Raw genomic sequence first — 19541 nt, forward strand, 5'->3', positions numbered from 1 at the left:
CCGGAAGTCGAATCTGACACCTGCTCCTAAGGAGGAGACTACGAAACCGCGGGGGCGCATTGCCCTTGTGCTCTCCGAATCTGCTTTCTTGAGTTATGGCAAGACTCGAAAAAGGAAACACACATAACACCTTGAAACGCGCATGAAACTTGATGGCTAAAACCAAGAGCTACTTTGTTATAGGGCAGTATGTTTGGCGTCATCTGTACGTATGCATGATTGTGGGTTTTGAGACAAGGATTTGGGGCAGAGTATGACCGTCCCTGCACGGTTAAGCGTCAAGATTTGCCCTCAAAATTTTGTGCGGTTGAGATTACACCATGTAACTCGATTTTCGTGGCAAGTGTGGGACCTACCACTATTTGTTCTGAAAATACATCTTGTGAAAAAAAAGTTACATCGTGTTTAACCAATGTTACGCGCAGTGCAAAATGAGGACAACCGGCACAAACGGTTGCACCCGTATCCTTGAGACAAATACTACATCACTGAAATTACACTCGAGTTGAAGTCAAGATTAACAAATCTTCTTCTATCTTCAGTAACAAGTCTGATCTTTTTATTTTAAGTTTGAGGCCGTATTTAAGCCTATATTTGGCCGGAGAGTCAACCAAAGTTAGGTGGGACAATTTGTTAAGTAGTACAGGTAAATGAAAAAAAATACACACGGCCTCCATGATCTCTTTAGTGAAATCTTCGCAAAAGTTATACTAATCTAGAGAAACAAGATAAACAAGTCTTTCTTTCATAGAGATATAATAATTATAAATCATAAGCTTAATTTTGTCTGGGTGGAGAATTTGGACAATCTTGGATTATACTTGTAATTACTGTATATGATTCGAAGAAAAATATTAATTATCTCTCTATATCTCATCTTCTCTAACTTTTCTTCTACCATAAGTTTGCTGACGGAAGGAGTGGACCTGAACTCGTTAACAGCTGACTTCAAATTAACGGGCCCTCTTCTCTCTTTATCATTCAGTGCCATTCTTGTTGTCACAGTAAGATCATCGGTACTGGTTCAACCTACTATTGCTAGCGTAGCGGGACAGGACTACCTTGAACTCCCTCCAGAATATATCCATCCATAGCAGCAGCATCTGACAAAAGAAAAGCATCAGACGATTGGATTGATATTTTCTCAAGTACACTACATCTACATGTTGAATAAACTATACAGAGAGAGAGAAGAAAAAAGTAGCAAATCCGGGCCCTTGCAAGGCAACGGAACAAAATTGTGGGCCGGGAGTGATGTGGCTGCTATACGTGTCGCGTCGCGTCGGTCTCCGGGGCTGCTACAAGTGGAATTCCTTGGCAAGGTGGCAAGTGCATGTACGATAAAATGAATGCACGTAGAGAAGTTGAAGAAAAGAAAAAGGTGATCCTTCTTTCTGGCTTCCGCTGGATTTTGCAATCCACATCACACAGACACAGTCCCAACGGAACTCCTCTAATAAATGTTGGCAGAGCACCCCACCACTAATAAATGGAAATGGGCTCTGTTTGTGTGGAGACCTTTTCGATTAGATATAGAGGAAAAAGTTTGAGGCATATCTAGATTAAAGCTACTTAGCTACGTCAGCTTATAATTATTATTATTAGGGTTTTTATTATTATGTAATTATCTCGAACCTCTGCCATTATTTACACTCTAATCATTCATTATTACTATTTCCTGGAGATAATCCATTCAGTAGTATTTCCATACGGCGGCACATAATCCATTCTTAGATAATAATCAGGAAGTTTCGCCTTTTCGTTTACTAGCAGACAAAAATTCAAGGGATATAAACATTCTAATGATTTATTAATTAAGTTTCCGACAGCCCAGTGAAATAGTCCTCTATCTATGTATCTTTCCCACTCCCAGTATATATGTTCATTGAGGGAAAAAAAAAAAGCAAAACAAAAGGTTCATCTTTCTTTTCTTTACCCCAAAAAAAAAATTTTTTTTTTTTTATGCCTAAAGGCTAAAACAAAAAGGGGTGATGGGTTGGACGAATCAGGATTAGCACTAACTGCAAAGTGGATTCCACTCTCCCCCTGCCCCCGCTTTCGCTTTCGCTTTCGCTTTCGTGGTGGTGATAAGATCCTGTGAGTAATATATATATATACCCTGGGTTTAAAGGTCCTTGGCCGCACTTTCAGTTACCAATTGGCTGAATGGTGTTGGTTTGTGGGTCTCACTTTAGATTGTGCTTTGCACCAGGATTTCGATTACCTTCGAATATTAATCTAACTTTGTTGGGAGTTTCCAGTAATTCCGATTGTTGAAAAAAATCAATAAATTTGGTGAGACGTGTGCTCGGGGCGGGGGTGGATCATCCATCCCACATCGAAAGATTGTGAGATAGTTATTCTGGGTTTAAAGTCCTCAGCCGCATTTTCAGTTACCAATTGGCTGGATGGTGTTGGTTTGTGGACTCCACCTTAGATTGTGCTTTGCACCATGATTTTGATTACCTCCAAATGTTAATCTAACTTTGTTGGGAGTTTCCAATAATCCTGTTGAAAAAAAAATTATATATATATATATTAAAGAAAAAAAATGATAATGATACTAGTTGAGAACTTTAAGATAATGTCGTACGATCAATAGAATCCTGCATGGCAACAAGGTCCAGTAAGGTTTCTAGATTCTATTTACAACAATTGTGAGAGAGTCCAACTTTAGAAAATTCGGTGGATTATTACTAAAAAAATTATCTTTGATTGGGCCGGGTCGGGTCGGACGACCAACCCCATTAAAAATTTGTTAGATACAAGACAACCAGGAAACGTCACCGTGGACCGAGAAGAGCGTCGGGAATGGCAAGACGGCTTTAGACAATACTATAAGACATTCGGACGCTTTCAAGTCCTTAGAAGTTAGTAGTAGTAATCATGAATTTAAATCTACAACATACTATTCTCCAATAAATACCTGAGGCCGCTGATGCAACTTGTCTCATAGTAGAATATTAAAGTTGCAGAAATTAGCGAAGGTAAATCCCAAACGCAAATCAAGTTTCTCCAAAGCAGTATTGTAATAAACAGACACCCCTTCTCATGTAATTCCCCATCCGATTATCCTCAGCTTACAAAAATTTGGCTTCAAACGGCTTAAATTACATATTACAATCAAAGCCTATATATTACACAAAACTAAGATGGAGAGGACGCCCCTTCTATCATTGCAACCAAGTAATGCATTTCAGCCATTGGTAATGGATTTGAAGTGAAACTCGTCGATTGTTGAGTAAATAAACCCTTCACATTCAAGCCATTCAATAGCTTTTCTGTCGAGGTGAAGAAATATCACGAGCAGAGAAAAACAAAATGTTATCAACATGTTTAGGTCACTGGATGACTGTCACAATACACACACACGCACACAGAGAGAGAGAGAGATATATACAGGATTCTTTCCAAAGGCACATTCAGTCGCTGGGCAAGTTCATCGCGTGATGCCCCCTTCACACTTTCACTGAGACATTAGAGATCTTGAGTTACAAGAAGTCAACTCCAAAGCAAAACACAGACAGAAGGAAAAAAAAAAAATTCAATCTTGGAGCCAAAAGTCGGTTTCTGAAAGAAAACACATATAATATACCCTACTCGCCCAAGAAGCATACAATCTAATATCATAGTACTTTTTTTTTCAATGACTTAGTTAAGATTTTATTATCACTCACGTACCCTAAACAATGACTTTTGCCAAAAGCAGATCGACATTGCAATTCTAATCATTTCTAAAGTTCAGCACGCATGAAATAATTTGAATTTCTATGGTCTTAATTAGGCATCAAATCAGAAGTTCACATCTTCTACATAACTACTTTTTCCTAATGAAAAAATATATCTCTTTCACCTTTTATGTGGTTAGGTACCATAAACTCAGGCCAGTCTACAATAGCAATTACTTTGATAACACCAATAGCAACCTAGACATTTGAGTAAACTTTTGTCCTTCTTTATCCATGCCTACTCAAAATTGCAATAACATGATTCAATGCAAGCTTTTTGTGTGCTGTTTTTTGTGGTGGGGGGGGAGAGACATTCTATTCTACTAGGATCAGCATTTAAATATCTCTTACAGCAATGCTGGCTGCTGCAAATAGTCCAAAATCAATTTCTCAACTCCCTCCAATCTATCAACAGTGTGTTGCCCAGAGAACTGCAAACCAAAAGATCATTTGGGCAGTAAATGCATATATCAAAGAACCAAATACAATACTCTGACATAAACTAGCTTACCTGATTTGATAGGGAAGGCTGGTAACCCTTCACAGGAGTGTTGAAACCTGAGTTTGGCACATTAACTGAAGTACTGGTATTTTCTTGCAACTTCTATAGGAAGAAAATGAAAAAGAATCAATAGAAGGAACCATCAGAAACAAAAGAATGTTTCATAATAATGCCTAATGGCATGTGACACATGCAAACATTTGAAGCCTATCTCATAAAAAGTTGGATTAATACCCGTAACCTGGTATTGTAGCAGTGCACGTATATACAATCAGCAAAGTGGTTTGCAATCTCATTATACTCGGTGACAGGCCTGAAGTTACAAAAAAGGAAAGCTAATCTTCCAATTCAGAAACTGAAAAAAATGAAACTTGGAAGGAATAGAGTGAACAACTACAATTCATTTGCGCACTTGCCATGCTATAACATGCTCCTACTGAATCTTCACCCAGGCATATTAATCAATAAAGGGTAAACAAACATTTGTATACGTGCAGTAAAAGTGTCTTATATATCCCTACCATATGGCCTAAAAATTTTACCCTTTCACCACCTCACACTCAATGCTAAAGTGAAACTGTTAATAATTAGAAATAAAAATTAAAAAGTGACTCCTTAGAATCCTCACTGCTATTAGTACAATCTTATAATTGAGTTTAACGAGTTATTAGTTCTCAAAAGGTAGCCTATGAGATTGGAAATGAGTAAATTCAAAATGATGCATTTCATGATTTTTTTTTTTTTCAAAACAGTGATACCATTCCAACTGGATGATTCTGGTACTAGGTAAGCGGGGTTTTCCCCACAACAAATATTATGCGGGCAAAACAAGACACACTGAAAAACTCTGTTAATTCTGCCATATTGCGTCCGCCACATACTCTAATATCATGGGGCAAAGGTCCATATTTGGACCATAATGTATTAGGTAAAGAACCCTAAATCACAAGTGGACAAAAGCGAGTTTATCCATCAGTAGATATATGGATATGTAACTGCTCAGGTCCCCAAAATACTATAAAACAATTGGCCATTCCCCTAGATACGTGTGGTGCTGGTAGAATTACACCACTTGGTTTTCAAAGTCTAATCTTACTGTTACATATTTAAATGCACCGTTGACAATCCATATGCTATTACATGATATCTCAGCATTAAAAACAACAAAGTAGCCTAAGTACATCCTGCAAACATGCCATGTCCTAAAAGGCTACACCTTCCTTTGATCTCAAGCTTGCTTAGATTCTACCGACGAAGCAGCATACTCTCTCGATCATATACTTATATAGCATGCATATGGTTACTAATGAAACGGAAACCTAACTTTTCTATTGCAACTACCTCCTGCAAAATTTAATCTCAAGTATCAGTGATCTAAGACAGCAGCCAGCTGAATTTCATTTTCCATTGTTGTTCTGTTACAGGAGTTACTACTACTATTGTTTGCCTGCAGATTACTGAAGTTGTTTTGATAGGGGATCCGGCTAGCATAATAATTTGCACTATGACTTTAAAATGGATAAAGGGCGTATTGATGTTAATAACTGATATAAGAATCAAATTCAGAAATTTAAACTTTAAAAAATAGTCAACCATGCTCTTGAGGATAGAAGTTTCCCCGAAGACTTAAATATCAAGTTGTCATCTCCTGTACTTTATAAACATGCTCCCAGAGCATTTGAAATTTTTCACAAAATCAGCTCAAATCAGGGCGTGCATATCTGCTTAATGGAAGATTTTTCTTTGATACTGAACTCCAAATCACTAATAATTGAAGCAAAAGCCAAAGTCAACCGATGCAAAAATTTTAACGTAGCCATAGTTTTGTTATTTTCCATTTCAAATTAAACAATGTATCACCAAAAAGAATAATCTCTTCCTAACGGAAGAACCATTTTCAATCACTGTAGCTCTCAACCATTAGTACCATTAACTCCTCTTGAGATAATACTAAGCCAATCAAGGGATTCAGTAGGCCAAATCAAATTAAACTAGCTATTTATTCAGCGCTAGCTGGTATTCTTATGATTAAGTTACAAAAGTTCTGTGCTTAAGAGGTACGTTGTCAAAGAGAACAACTAGAAGTAGAAGTTTGATACATACTATCAAACTCAACAACTGGATTAGATGCATACCTGACAGAGTAGACCATCATTTGCTTTTTACCCTGAAAGCCTTTCAGGTGACCATGAATAACAACATACATGCCATCCCTAATAACATAATTTAAACCAAATTTTAACAAGGCACCAAAATTGGATCAGCCTGAACCAAGTGAATTTAACTTGGACAATAACTTACATCACTCTTTCCATTTCTTTGCTATCAACAGCCTCATTTACCCTACAAGAAAAAGATTCAGCTCATGACTAAGGGCAAGCTCCATAGCAGCAAATGAATAAACAAGTTTGGCTAATTAAAAATTCTAAGAGCATCTAAAGTGGATAACCATCTGAAACAATCAATGCAGCCCGTGCCATCATCTACAACGAATTGAATATCAGTTACCCTTTCAGTTTTATTCTTTAATAATCCCACCATCTTTACCTGAAAATCAACTCAAAATCAAGGTATTACAACGATATGCCCTTCCATATAAACCAAAAATGAGTTGTTATTTAGAACAACAAATAAGAAAAGAAATATACCCACATTGTTAACCTCAACTCCATCTACGAGAAGATTCATTTTGTCATCACTAGAATGAAAGGCTTCACTTATTTGCTTCACTGTCAGTGGAATCAAGGTCTGCGTATCACGATTCTGCAAAAAGACCAAAAAGTGTTGCCCCATCAAACATAAAACTTGGGAAAAGTCAAAGCCTAATCAAAGACTAATAGATCAGAAACTATTTCACCCTGAAACAGCAAGTTTATCAAATATCATATTCAAGTAAGTAATTGAGAAAACCTCAGTCAATTAATTCTATTATCCCAAGAACCAAAAATCTAAACCCAACCCTTAAAACCCAGGGCCAAAAGCCTAACAGATTTTTGCGAAAAATCAATATCATTAGATACAGAGGTTTAATTTTGCTACTTTTTCTCATTTTCTTTACTGAGTTTCTCCCAAAAAAAATCATGTTAAGGGGTTAAAAATACACGAACCTTTGCAGGAGAATAGGAGGCATCAGCCGTGGTTTGAGTGGCTTGAGAGGGCATGAAACCACCGCCGGCGAAAGCGGCGTTTCCATCAAATTGGCTGTGTCCTCCGTACATATCTCGATAACTGATGGAAATAGCAGCAAGAAATACTAATGAAAAGGGAATGGACGAGCATCACAGCAAGAGGTAAAATTCGAGACTATTTCAAGGTTCCCGCCATTTTGATTTCTTAGGAGCAGCAGGATATCTTTTTCAATTAGGGCAATTTTCGAGTTAATTATTTAATTTTTGTGTTTTGGAGGCTAGAAATTTTTATGTTTCTAACAGATCCCTGAGGTTTGGAAAAACTTCATATAGACCCACTTAATTGCTCTTTAGATCTCAAAAAGTCAAAACCTCACAAAGGTAGTGAATTTGAAAAACTCCGACTAATCCTTTGGGTATATTAATATTTGTGTCACAGAACTAGAAGAAAAAAAAATCAAAATATGAAATTTGCAAAACAATCTCAAACATCTAAAAATGAAAGAGAAAAGGAAGGATTAAAGGATATAGGAGCTTGACAATTCTTTTGAAAATGATGGATAAGTAGAAAGGGATTAAAAGTTCTTAAAAATGTTGAATAAGAAAGATCAAAAATAAATTTAACCTCTAATAAATGTATAACAATTTAATCTCTTCATAGGAGAATAAAAAATATATGAGAGGATTTGACATTTATTGAAACATGTGATCCATAATTAATTGCTACTTTTTTTAGTTAGCTTTTTATGCACACATGAATAAACTTGTATTATTGTGAGATAAAACAAAGATTATCGTAAATGAAAATAGAAAAAACACTTTTTAGTAAACTATGGACCTTTTTACTCTTTACAATTGAACTCATTAGAATCGTTCTTCCTCTCCTGAAATGCCCAAACCCAAACAAAAGAAAACTTTCTATTTTTTCTATACTAAATGGGACCATGCTACAATATATGTAGAGGTGTCAATCACAACCTAATTATGTTGACTCTCTAACCAATAATAAATCCAAAACCTTCCATTAATTTTGAATATATCTGAATGGGTACTCAATTAAATCCATTTAATTGGTGAATAGTGGGTTGACTTGACCCACCAATTTATGTCCATTTAAAAATAATTATACATTTAAACTAAATTCTTAGTGAATGTTAAGCAAATAAATTTGAATTTTTTACTAATTTAATAATAATAAAATACTGTTATTTCTTGTCAAATTATATACAACAAAAAGTAAATTTTTAAATGACTCATAAATAGGTAATTAGGCATACCTATACCCATTCATTAAATGAATATAAATGACTTAACTCAATTATATCCATTATCCAAGCGTGACCCACCCAAACCCGCCAGAATCACCCGTTTTGACAGCTCTAGATATATGCCATAAACCCTACAAAGATTTTGTAATTATCCTTGATTTTTTTCATTTCAAGTATTTACATGTATCAGCAAGTACTAGAAAGAGCAGTAGAAATACTGAAACTATGAGTTAAGGTGTGTTGCTCTGAACTGTGGTAATGGTAATCAATCCAACAAATTTCAATTCTTACTGTAACTATCTTGGCATACGTATAATTGCATACTGGCAAATACCTTATGTTAGATTTTATTTCCATTTTGTACTCACTGACACATTCGGCGACTTTCGCGGTCGCCCTCAATGAACCGACTTGAATCTGAACTACGATTCATATCAAGTTTTACCTCTCATCTAAAATAATTTAGCCTTTTTTTTTTGCCGTTTGGACTTTTATTCCGCTAGGCATATTAGAATGTTTACCTTAATCTAAGAAATCCATGGTTAAAGAATCAATATTACATGCTAAAGTAATGATGACGTTATAGAAATAATTAATTCCATTAAACATAATTCTTAGCAAATTGAACAACACCAGAGGTGACACACCGGAGTAGGTATAAATGAGGCAACATGAAAATCAGTTCTTATAAAAAGAGTAGAGACTTTGTTCATGAAAGCGCATGAGCTTTCAGCCTCATATGATGTTAATGTTGTCGTAATTATTCAAGATTCCAAGGCGAATGGTGAAGAAGCATTTTGGCCATGTCAAGAAGAAGTCGAAGAGAAGTTCCTCTGGTTCTTTATGCTCATCAAGCCTGATAGAGAGCAAGAAAATGACAACTCACGAAAGGTACCTTGTTCGAAGTGTGAAAAGTAAGTAGCAAAAGATCAAAAGAACCGCCAAAAAAAATGATGAGCTGGAAATTGCATGCCTCATGAAAATAACGCTTAAAGATTTCAATACGAGGCAAAAAGATGGTTTGAGGATGTTTTTAGTTGAGACCAAGAAAGTGTGGGAAAAAAGAATCAGGAATTTGACAAGTGGGAGCAACCAACCACAACGTCAAAAATATCAATCACCTCTGCGGGAAACATGGGAAAAGCTGCATGCCTCAAATCTCCCAACTTAAACGCCAACCCCAGCGTCGGAGATAAATTTCAATAGCTTGATGCCCTTTACCTACTTTAGCATCACAATCCTGTCCCAACAAATTTTGATTCTAAGTAAACATAAGATTGATACACATGCTGTTATCTCCTAGGTTCATGACAGGTTACTTTATGTTGTGAACTTGTATTCAATCGCCTAATTCTGGTGTTCTTCACAAACAGGGATCGATGAGTCTTCACCCTGATTTCCTGCAATCGCCAGGAGTAACATGTTTCTTGAAATTGACCAGAAACTGAATTCCTCTAGCGTCTACCTGCTATCCTCCACAAATAAAAATTGTCCATACATGGCATTTAAGTCTTCTTGAACATTCAATTCTGTCTCATAAGTCATGTAATGATTTTAGGATAACGAATAGCTTGGTATTTGGGAGGAAGTCATTTTAGCGCCCAAATTATTGCAGTAAATGTACACGGGGAACTGAGGCGGGGAGAGACGGGGAGGGTTTGGTGTTGTTCATCTTTGATTCTTCAGAACTGCACGTAAAATGATTGTTATTATGATAATTGCATTAAGTTACATGTAAGCTCGAATAAGCCCATTTTCTGAGCAAATAACTGTCCCAACACAGCTACTTATATAACCTAAAATATGTAGAGAAAATCAATGTTGAGAATTATCTTTTTCGCATGCAGAAAACCTTTAGCTCAAACTATCTTGGACTTCAACTTTCCATAGTGTCACAAAAAAGAAAAAAAAAATTCTGTAATCACTTCACGGTTATTAAGATACCTGTGCATGGTGAACCATGAGCATCAAAAATTCCAACCAAACCAATACTGAGCCAAAGAACTACCTCCAAATCAACAGCCTTTTCCAACTTGTGTTGGTTCTGAAGGCTATACTCGAAAGTGAAGGAGAACTACCTCCAAATAAGCAGCCTTTCCCAACTTGTGTTGCTTCTGACAGTTCTACTCAAAAGTAAACGAGAACTAAATATCATACAAACATAAAAAAAATTCACCAAGCAAATGCACTACTAAGTTAAATAATAAAGACAGATTGCTGAAACATGCAATCTTGACAAAACAGATCAATGAGATACCAAGAGAAAAAAATTCATGAGTTTACATAGATTGGGCTGTAGGACATGGTGGAAGTGCGAGACAGTTGTCCAAAGACAGAATTGTACCTCTCTGAGGTAGAAGATTCAATTGTATGGCAACTCTGCAATTCCATGTCTATAACACTATCATGGTTCATAGTGTTACAAGTCCTGAATGCACAGACCTGATTATTGAGGCAAAAAAGTCACAGCTTAGTATAATAATCTGTTCTTTGATTCCACTCAAGAAGTGATCATCGAGTAGAAGTAATTTTGTTTGTGGAAGTCATTCAATGAATCAGTATCCATGTTTCAATTTCATTCTAGAAGAGGAAAGCCAATTACTAATATGTGCACTTATGATGTTTTTATTTCTTTTCAGCTTTCTTTGGTTCTTTAAAATGAACTTGCCTTCTGCTTCATCACTTGGAAATCTAGTGGCCATTCATAAAATTTTATCTACTTGCTATTCTCCTCCTTGAAATTTCAGAGTTCAAATGTCAGATGCCCTTTTTCAGCCCTTTGACCTCAAAAAACTGGTAATTTCTTCTGGTTAACTGCAAATGCTTATACCCAAAATCATTCGATACTAAAGTAACAATTACTAATACTGTGATATATCTCATGCCGGCTGCCTTTATGTTGGACTATCATAGTCCTATAGGTGTCCTATGCCACCTAAGGGCCTGACACCTATCTAGAAGCAGTGTCGAGAAGTCTCAAATGCATGCTTGGACCAACTATAACATGGAAGTAAATGAAACAAGTAAAACTAAACCAGCCATTAATTGTCAAGCCAAGGGCCAACCTAGTTTGGCTGTATAGCTATTGATTAACTCAAAAAGGCTATGCGAGAAAGAATTGCAAAAAGTTTAGGAAAAGGGGAAAAAGAAACATAGATTAAGACGTTCTCAAAAGGATAAAAGCTCCCTTCTGATGTGGTATTACTTCCTGGTAAGTGAATAGATTATAAAAATGATATGTGCATGTACACAATGATAGAATCTTATCGAATGCATTAATATGGACTGTAAATATGGATACTTCTATAACATAACCCAACACCAGCACAATTTTTCTCAAAGAAATGACATGGCATATCAGGAAGAAACTATATCTTAACTCTATAGCAAACAAATAGCCTTAACACGATCTGCAGTTTCCCACGCATTTTTTAGAGATAAGGCTGCAAAACACCTTTATACATCTCCTCAACATGAGAACTTCACTAGCTAACTAGTCAAGGAGGAATTCAACCAATATAACTGGTAAAGAAGATGGGATAAGTTTCATACATTTGGGAATTTTGATAACTATTAAAAAAATAATACACAGCAGTTATGCCCAAACACAAGAAGCACAACCAAAGAACTAGGTAAATTACGCCATCCAAGATGAGATAATTACTGTATATAGAACTGAACTACAAGAATACATCCTGATTTTTCTCTAATTATTCCCTACTAATTCAAGAGGTACTCCTCAACATCCACGGGATTCATGACACCAAAAATGTGAGAAAAGTTTACAGATTTTTTTACAATTTCCTCGGACCATAGTATGATTCCTGGGCATGATATAACTGATATATCTAGCATGAGAAAAATTAACAAATATCAAACTCCAACTGCTAAAGCCCAAGCTTTTTTCAATTATAGTATGATATAATTGATATATCTATCTCTTTCCTTTCTTCCCTACTAAATTTAAACTAATAAACCTATTTTTGAAATTCAATTGGAATTGATAACATCGAATCTGTTCTCAAATGTGTATTGATGGTATATTGTCCATTTTTTAAAAGACTTATCATCAGTCTTCCAAATTATTTGATTCCTTTGCTTATAACCAGAAAATTTTCATTCATATTCCAATTACTTAATAATTACACTTTGCTTGCCTTACGGAATCATAGAAATCTAGACATTTAAACTGCCTTGTTAAATTACCAAAAATCCCAACCACTCAAAAGCTTGCCTTCATAAATCACAAGAAGAAACCTCAGCACGATGGGATTAATTGCTAAAATTCAGTTTTAATTCCAAAACCAAACTTAAAATTCTTGCTGCATCCAATGCATCTTAAGTTGTAGCTAGCTAAAAAAGCTAAGAAATAACATGGCTTTATTTTTAAAATTGGACAGTGGATCAAAATGGAGGCAAGAAATTTATGCAAGTGCATGTATCCATCATACCAAAACATAACTAAATAGAGGATGGTTGTCAAGTAATTCAAGCAAGAGCCTCTAAGACTTTCAGGAGTGAGTGCGAAGGATGAAAAGCATCCAGCACAAGTGCTTATTTGTTCATTTCAACATTAATGGGGATATCTATGTATATTGGTGAATGAAGGGACATGTACTAAAAGTTCAAGGAATCAAACAGTTCTTGTGAAAACTCAAAATTTTAGGACATCATCAAGAAGACAGCATGACTGATGTCATATAGGAATATCCCTCTTTCCTAAATTAGATTTCTTACTTTTAAATGGTCCATCACAAAACAATATCTATTTCTCCTTAAATTACAAAATATATTTTCCTTTTAAAAGTCATCTACATTTTAAAAAATAATGGCAACAACATATTTTCTGCTGTCTCCTTAAAACTAAGCTGATTAATACATTGAATCCACACTTTTTCCAGAATCCAAACTCTCTCAATAGTTGCATCCAGTCAGAACTAACAAACATGAAGTATAAGATAAGAAAAATCTCAGTTGTTGAGGAAGTAAATCGATTCTTTTGAATATCAATGAAAGAAACCACATAACTTAGATACATTTCACTTACTGTAATAGGAGACAAAGGAAACCCAAAACTTGAAAATCTATCTGAAAACCAGTATATGGAATGTCTTCAATTCTATATGAATTACACTAGCCTAGATTTTCTTGCTAGATTTACTATGCCAGGTTAAGCAATATTGAAATGTAAGAGGCAAAGAGTTCTAATCCATCTATTACCAGCTCTATATAAACCAAACCAAGTAATTTAGTACAACAAACTCAAGACATGCAATTATGACAAGAAAGAAGAGAAAGTATGTTGCAATTCCAAATAAGAGCCAAAGAAAAGCAACTCTCAAGAAATGTAGAGATTGCTTGTTCAGAAAAGAAAAACAGCTTTCAACCTTGTGCGATGTTGAAGTGGGTGTAATCGTCCAGGATCAAGAGAAAAAGGATGTTTTTGTCTGGCCATCACACCATGAAGTTGAAGAAAAGCTTATGAGATTCCTAAATGTACCGGATATTGATAGGAGCAGGAAATTTTCTACACATGAAAGCTTCCTTACAGGAACAGTGAGCAAGATTGTTGATCACACAAGGAAAGCTCACGAGAAGAATGATAAGAAAGAAAGGGAATACCTCACGCATAAACTCATGAAAGGTAAGATTACTATCAATGAACTTGATATGATGCAAACAAATGGATTGATTCAATTGATGCTTGATAAGATGAACCAGTGCAACAGAAGGATCGCACAACTGGACATGTTAGAAGAACAGGAGAACCAGTCACTTTCAACAGCCAATCAACATCTTCCCTCTCTTGTTCAGATGAGAGGACAGAATAAAGCTGGTGGAGTTTGGCGGAGTGGCGTGAATGCAATTTTCCCAGCTCCAGAATTGATTGAAAGCTACAAGAACGACCAAAGGTTCAGTGGCTATAATAGCAATGTAATCATCCCAGATAAAAGCCAGATTTGTGACTTCAAAAATGACCAAATGTTCTTTGACAGTCAAACAAATGCATATATACCAAATCCAAAATTGATTGAAGACTTGAAGTATGACAACTGGCTAAGAGAGGCGATGTTTAATAAACCAAGCAACACTTTCCCCAGTTGTGCAAGTGACATAGGGTTTCACCATACCAATGCATGTAGTAATGAAGGGAATAATATGGTTAATCATAACACTGCAGGAAGCAGCAGTGGAGGAAATCACATGGATATCACACCACCAAATGTTGCTGACCCTTCTTTTGGAACAAATGATGGATTCCCTGAGGTAGAATGGCCTTACATTTTCCACCCGTAAACTACAAAGCCCAAAATAAAACATGTATTCTACTTCTTCAAATACTAGTCAATCTGTAAGTATACATACTCTATGGGCAAAGTAATTTAACTATATCATGACCTCTGTGTTTTTGTTCTTATATGAAGATTATTGTTGTTTCACCTTGATCCCATGCAGAGGACATCACAACATCTTCTTAGATGGATTAAATGTGAAAAGGAATTTCCTATAAACAATCTACTATCACTATTAACATGCCCAATTTTGCACATCAGATGAAAAGGAATTGTGGGCTTAAAATATTTTTTTGCCCAGAGATGCCAAATTCCTCAGAAATGCATATAGGTTGGAACCAACAATATTAATTTTTTTCAGGTCTCATAGATTTTCCACCCAACTCTTGATCAAAATTTTTTGTTTTGCTTCATTAAATTTCCTTTGCCCCTCTCCCCACAACCCAAAAATGCATAGAGAAAATTGAGCCCTAAAAAACATGACATTGTTATGAGCCACCAGTCTAAATTGCAAGAAAAAGAGTTCATTTTTTTCTAGGGGGGAAAAATACTAGTTACTCATTAAACAAAATTCTGGTGATTCCCTTTTAACATTCACTATTTCAGGGAGATAATTATCTAAACAGATCATATACAAGCACATCAAGACTAAGCATCAACCACTGTATGCTTGACGCATGCTCCAGCAAAATGGCTTGGTGAATCTATTTACAGCCTCAAAGAAAAGGAGACTCCATATATCCAACTTCCATGTATATATAGGTTTGTAGACTATCTGCTAATTGCACAAGGCCTAAAAGTTGGTCAACAAAAGTTCATGACCAAGCAAGTAAAAGATTTTAAGATTTCAAAACCATGAACTAACCAAATTTAGTTCTTTAAAGTCTGCTCAACTTATCTGTAATCTCTTATTCTTAAATCCAACAGTTAACAATAAAAAAGTTAGCACTAACAATTGCCAAACATTAAAAGAAATTAACTATTTTGGCGGACAACTAAAAGTTGCCAGCCTCACAGTCATCCATGTTCTTTGGTCATAGAGAAAGCTGAACAGCAAAAAGGATTAATTAGTCTCATAGATGAAGCAAAGCAATAAAAACAACACAAGATTGTAGCATTTCTTGCTAAGAAAAAAAATCACAAATACTTGGACATACAAGAACACACAAGCCCAAGAAATCATACCTGAACAAATTAAACAATTAACTGATTGCCTGGAGAATTGTTTGTACAATTTTGATGTATTCATCCACTTTGATAACAATCTTGAATTCAAAACCCCAGTTTGATCTATTGACAAATCTCAAATCCGAAGTCCTACAAATGGCAGAAAAGATATATGGCATCAGGGACTGAGTTTGACGTAATTCTGCAAAATTTCAATCATGATATTTATTAATTGTGCTTCAAGCTACCTTCTAGTAGTTTTGGTTTGGTGAAGTGAGTCAAATGGAGTGTCTTCAGATAATCCACCAAACACTTTGAAAGAATTGTCATCAGGTGTAGCAAAAGAAGAAGAAGAAACTGAGGCTAACCTTGTCTTTCAATGAAAAAGAACAATGATACATAACATCGCAACCACCATATTCAAATTGGTCTGGCAGAGATCCTTGATATATTTTTTCAGTTCTTTGAATATTCAAAGATTCCGGATTCTCAGCTGATAAATCCAGCTTCTTTTAACATTATTGCTGATAGCCTTTCACCAGCAGATCAAGTCACTGAGTAGGAAGTGAAGCATTGTCATACATCATGCCTCTCATATGCTGAATCAAATGATCCATAACAGAATATATAAGATTAGCAGCATGGTGCATTCTGTCTGTTGAAGTAAATGAGTGGATTTTGTTATTCAATTCAATCCAACTACATCCTGTTTCTTTTACCACTCCAGTCCTGTCCATTTTGTCCCTGACATTCTTTACTTTAACCCACATACCTTGAGAAGCAAAAGTATTTGATAGTAATGCATATGACCCACTATCTTTTGGGTCAATAGAAGTTGTTATTTCTGCAGCATGTTCAGCCATTTTAACATTATCGTTCATTCTACATGCACTCAGCAAGTTTTTCCAAACTCTGGCTGTTGGTTTTATGGGCATCTTCTCAATGAATTCCTTCGCCTCGTATAACTTACCTGCTCTGCCCAAGAGAGAAACCATGCAAGCATAATGTTCTGTTTCTGGCACGATACCAATGCTGGACATGTACCCAAAATGACGGAATCCTTCGTCTACAAGCCCCACATGGCTACATGCTGAAAGAACACCAACAAAGCTGACAGTATTGGGCTTTACCCCTGTCTGTATCATATTCTCAAACATATTAAGAGCTTCTTCAGCTTCTCCATGCAGTGCATATGACATTATCATTGAATTCCAACACGTCACATCATCCATACTGGCAAAATCAAATATTTTTCTTGCCTCTTCCAAGCTCCCACACTTAGCATACATATCAATAAGTGCATTCATAACATACAGATCATAGTTCAGACCTGTCTTCATGATTTGGTTGTGGAACTGAAGACCATGTATCAGACTTGCAAGGTTACTAGCTATTGCAATTAAGGTAACAAATGTGTACTCGTTTGATTGCAGTCCAGAAAGCTGTAGCTCCAGATACAGCTTAAGAGCTTCTTCATTTTCCAGCTGTTGAGCATACCCACCTAGCATAACATTCCATACGACAATGTCTTTCTCTTTCATTTCCTCAAAAACCAATTTTGCATCTCCAAGAGATAGGCACTTTGAATATGCATCAATCAAGGCACTACCAGCAAATTTGTCCAAGGAGAACCCAGATCTAAGCATAAGGGCATGGATTTGCTTAGTCAATTGAAAGGTGTTTAGTGAAGCTGAAACCCCAAAAAGGCTGATGAAAGTTGACAAGCTTGGAGGTATTAAATTCATCCTCATTTTAGCAAAAAGATCAAAAGCTTCATACAAGTTTTCTTGCCTCAAGTATCCCTCTATTATAGCATTGTAAGAGATGACATCAAGGTTTTCCATAGTGTCAAAGATTCTTCGTGCATCAACCAGTGAGCCACATTTTGAGTACATATAAATCAAATTGTTACTCACAAAACCATCAGAATCAAGATTTGACTTCAGAGAGTAGGCGTGGACTTGCCTACCCTGTTCTAGAGCCTCAAGTGAACTACACGAAAGGAGAACGCAACTACAAGCATATTCCTCAGGTTTCCCACCTAATCTGTTCATCTCTGCAAACAGCTCCATGGCATCCCAATCGAACAAATTCTGCATATACCCAGAAATCATCGTCGTCCAAGCAATGACATCCTTAACCACCATTCTATCGAACACTTTGCGCCCGCTCTGCACTTTTCCGCATTTGACATACAAGTCTATAAGGATGCAATCCACTTGAACATCCATTTCAGCTTCCCTTCTCAACAGATAAGCATGAACTTGCCTTCCCCCTTCAAGAAAATCAAGCGCCACACATGCCCTCAAAGCGCTGGAGATCACATATTTATCTGGAACAACATTAGTCCTCAGCATTTCCTTGAATAAGTCCAGTGAAACCTCACTCCTGCCGCTCTTTGCAAACCCCGTCATAATTGAATTCCAAGTCACTACACTTTTTATCAATAAACAATCAAACACCAACCTAGCCGCCTCGACATCGACAAGTTTCCAGTAAAATTCAACCAAACAGTTCCCGATATATATATTTTGATCGAGCCCAGTTCTAATGGCAGAGGTATGCAACTGCAGACCAACTCCAACGCACTTCAACTGCGTACAAGAGCGAATAACAGGACCCAAAACAAACTCGTCAGGGTTCTGACCACAACTTCTTCTGAACTCCGAAAACACCACCAGGGCCTCGTTATAAAGCTCGTACTGCTTGTACAAAGCGTTAATCATGGTGGAAAAAGTGGTCAAATTCCTGTGAGACATTCTGTCAAACAGAGCATATGCATACCCGAAACACCATCCAGAATTTAAGTACGCAGACAAGAGAATGTTATTTAGAAAGGTGCTGGACTCAAAGCCCCATCGAACAATTTGTGCGTGAACTACTTTGTAGTAGTAGAATACTGTTGGGCGAGGGGCGCTTTGGGGTGCGGAGAGTAAGAGTTTGACAAGTTCACCCTTTTGGGCGGCGCGTGGGTTTGGATGGAGGAGTTGAGATGATGATACTACAGCGGAGTAGTATCTGCAGATTTTGGTGGGATGTTTTAATTTCTGAGGGAGTCTTAGTAGAAGTACTATGTCTGCTCGAGGCCTGACGAAGTTTTGCAAAATTACCGTCATTGCATGAAATACGCATTTTCAATGACAGCGGGATAAAACCACAGCTCGCCTATCTATGCACTTGCAGCTGTGTAGTGGATCCTCTTCTAACTGTAGTATGGCCGAAGACTCTTGAAGCCTATTTATCGAGTCAATTCATCATCAAAGAGGCAGGAAAACTCGTGAACGGTGGAGCTGAAAGATGAATGGATGTTAGAATCAAGCTTGACTTGATAAAACCGCAGCCTCGCTACTTGCAGCGGTGCATGGATCCTCTTCTAACTGTGGTATGGGCGAAGACTCTTGAAGCCTATTTATCGAGTCAGTTCATCATCAAAGAGGCCGGAAAACTCGAAATTG

At 36.5% G+C, this 19541-nt stretch overlaps 3 protein-coding genes across 5 annotated transcripts; 1 reads left to right on the forward strand and 2 right to left on the reverse strand.

Moving 5' to 3' along the window:
- Positions 1 to 3010: 3010 nt before the first annotated feature.
- LOC113775488 (replication protein A 32 kDa subunit B) lies at positions 3011 to 7581 on the reverse strand. The gene is made up of 10 exons (XM_027320390.1): positions 7338 to 7581; positions 6883 to 6993; positions 6680 to 6777; positions 6532 to 6573; positions 6366 to 6443; positions 4465 to 4543; positions 4240 to 4332; positions 4080 to 4159; positions 3401 to 3469; positions 3011 to 3281 (listed from the first exon to the last, which is right to left on the reverse strand). Exons 1-10 carry the CDS (start codon positions 7446 to 7448, stop codon positions 3197 to 3199), a joined length of 846 nt encoding a protein of 281 aa, XP_027176191.1. The 5' UTR covers positions 7449 to 7581; the 3' UTR covers positions 3011 to 3196.
- A 2190-nt stretch (positions 7582 to 9771) lies between these two features.
- LOC113773267 (pentatricopeptide repeat-containing protein At4g39530) lies at positions 9772 to 19221 on the reverse strand. Of its 3 annotated transcripts, XM_027317872.1 has the most exons (6): positions 16335 to 19221; positions 16105 to 16236; positions 14249 to 14520; positions 10971 to 11068; positions 10571 to 10749; positions 9772 to 10314 (listed from the first exon to the last, which is right to left on the reverse strand). In XM_027317872.1, the coding sequence occupies exon 1, from the start codon at positions 19200 to 19202 to the stop codon at positions 16638 to 16640; it is 2565 nt and encodes an 854-aa protein (XP_027173673.1). In that variant the 5' UTR covers positions 19203 to 19221; the 3' UTR covers positions 9772 to 10314; positions 10571 to 10749; positions 10971 to 11068; positions 14249 to 14520; positions 16105 to 16236; positions 16335 to 16637. The 3 variants fall into 3 exon arrangements, with proteins under 3 accessions (XP_027173673.1, XP_027173675.1, XP_027173674.1); XM_027317874.1 differs by lacking the exons at positions 9772 to 10314; positions 14249 to 14520 and having other exon boundaries at positions 10346 to 10749; XM_027317873.1 differs by lacking the exons at positions 9772 to 10314; positions 10571 to 10749; positions 10971 to 11068 and having other exon boundaries at positions 14436 to 14520; positions 16455 to 19221.
- LOC113776441 (agamous-like MADS-box protein AGL80) lies at positions 13904 to 15072 on the forward strand. Its single transcript, XM_027321604.1, has 2 exons — positions 13904 to 14893; positions 15052 to 15072. Exons 1-2 carry the CDS (start codon positions 13904 to 13906, stop codon positions 15070 to 15072), a joined length of 1011 nt encoding a protein of 336 aa, XP_027177405.1.
- Positions 19222 to 19541: the final 320 nt, after the last annotated feature.

The sequence above is a fragment of the Coffea eugenioides genome, chromosome 6 (assembly GCF_003713205.1).
Source record: "Coffea eugenioides isolate CCC68of chromosome 6, Ceug_1.0, whole genome shotgun sequence".
Taxonomy (NCBI): Eukaryota; Viridiplantae; Streptophyta; class Magnoliopsida; order Gentianales; family Rubiaceae; genus Coffea; species Coffea eugenioides.

What these genes read in the sequence shown, in the direction of transcription:
- LOC113775488 (XM_027320390.1), bottom strand. Translation starts at nt 7,448, where the DNA reads ATGTACGGAGGACACAGCCAATTTGATGGAAACGCCGCTTTCGCCGGC. An exon ending in ATGATGGTCTACTCTGTCAG is followed by an intron (nt 4,544 to 6,365) that starts GTATGCATCTAA and finishes TTGTAACTTCAG; the next exon opens with GCCTGTCACCGAGTATAATG. An exon ending in GTGCCTTTGGAAAGAATCCT is followed by an intron (nt 3,282 to 3,400) that starts GTATATATCTCT and finishes TCACCTCGACAG; the next exon opens with AAAAGCTATTGAATGGCTTG.
- LOC113776441 (XM_027321604.1), top strand. Translation starts at nt 13,904, where the DNA reads ATGACAAGAAAGAAGAGAAAGTATGTTGCAATTCCAAATAAGAGCCAA. An exon ending in CAAATGATGGATTCCCTGAG is followed by an intron (nt 14,894 to 15,051) that starts GTAGAATGGCCT and finishes TCTTATATGAAG; the next exon opens with ATTATTGTTGTTTCACCTTG.
- LOC113773267 (XM_027317872.1), bottom strand. Translation starts at nt 19,202, where the DNA reads ATGACGGTAATTTTGCAAAACTTCGTCAGGCCTCGAGCAGACATAGTA.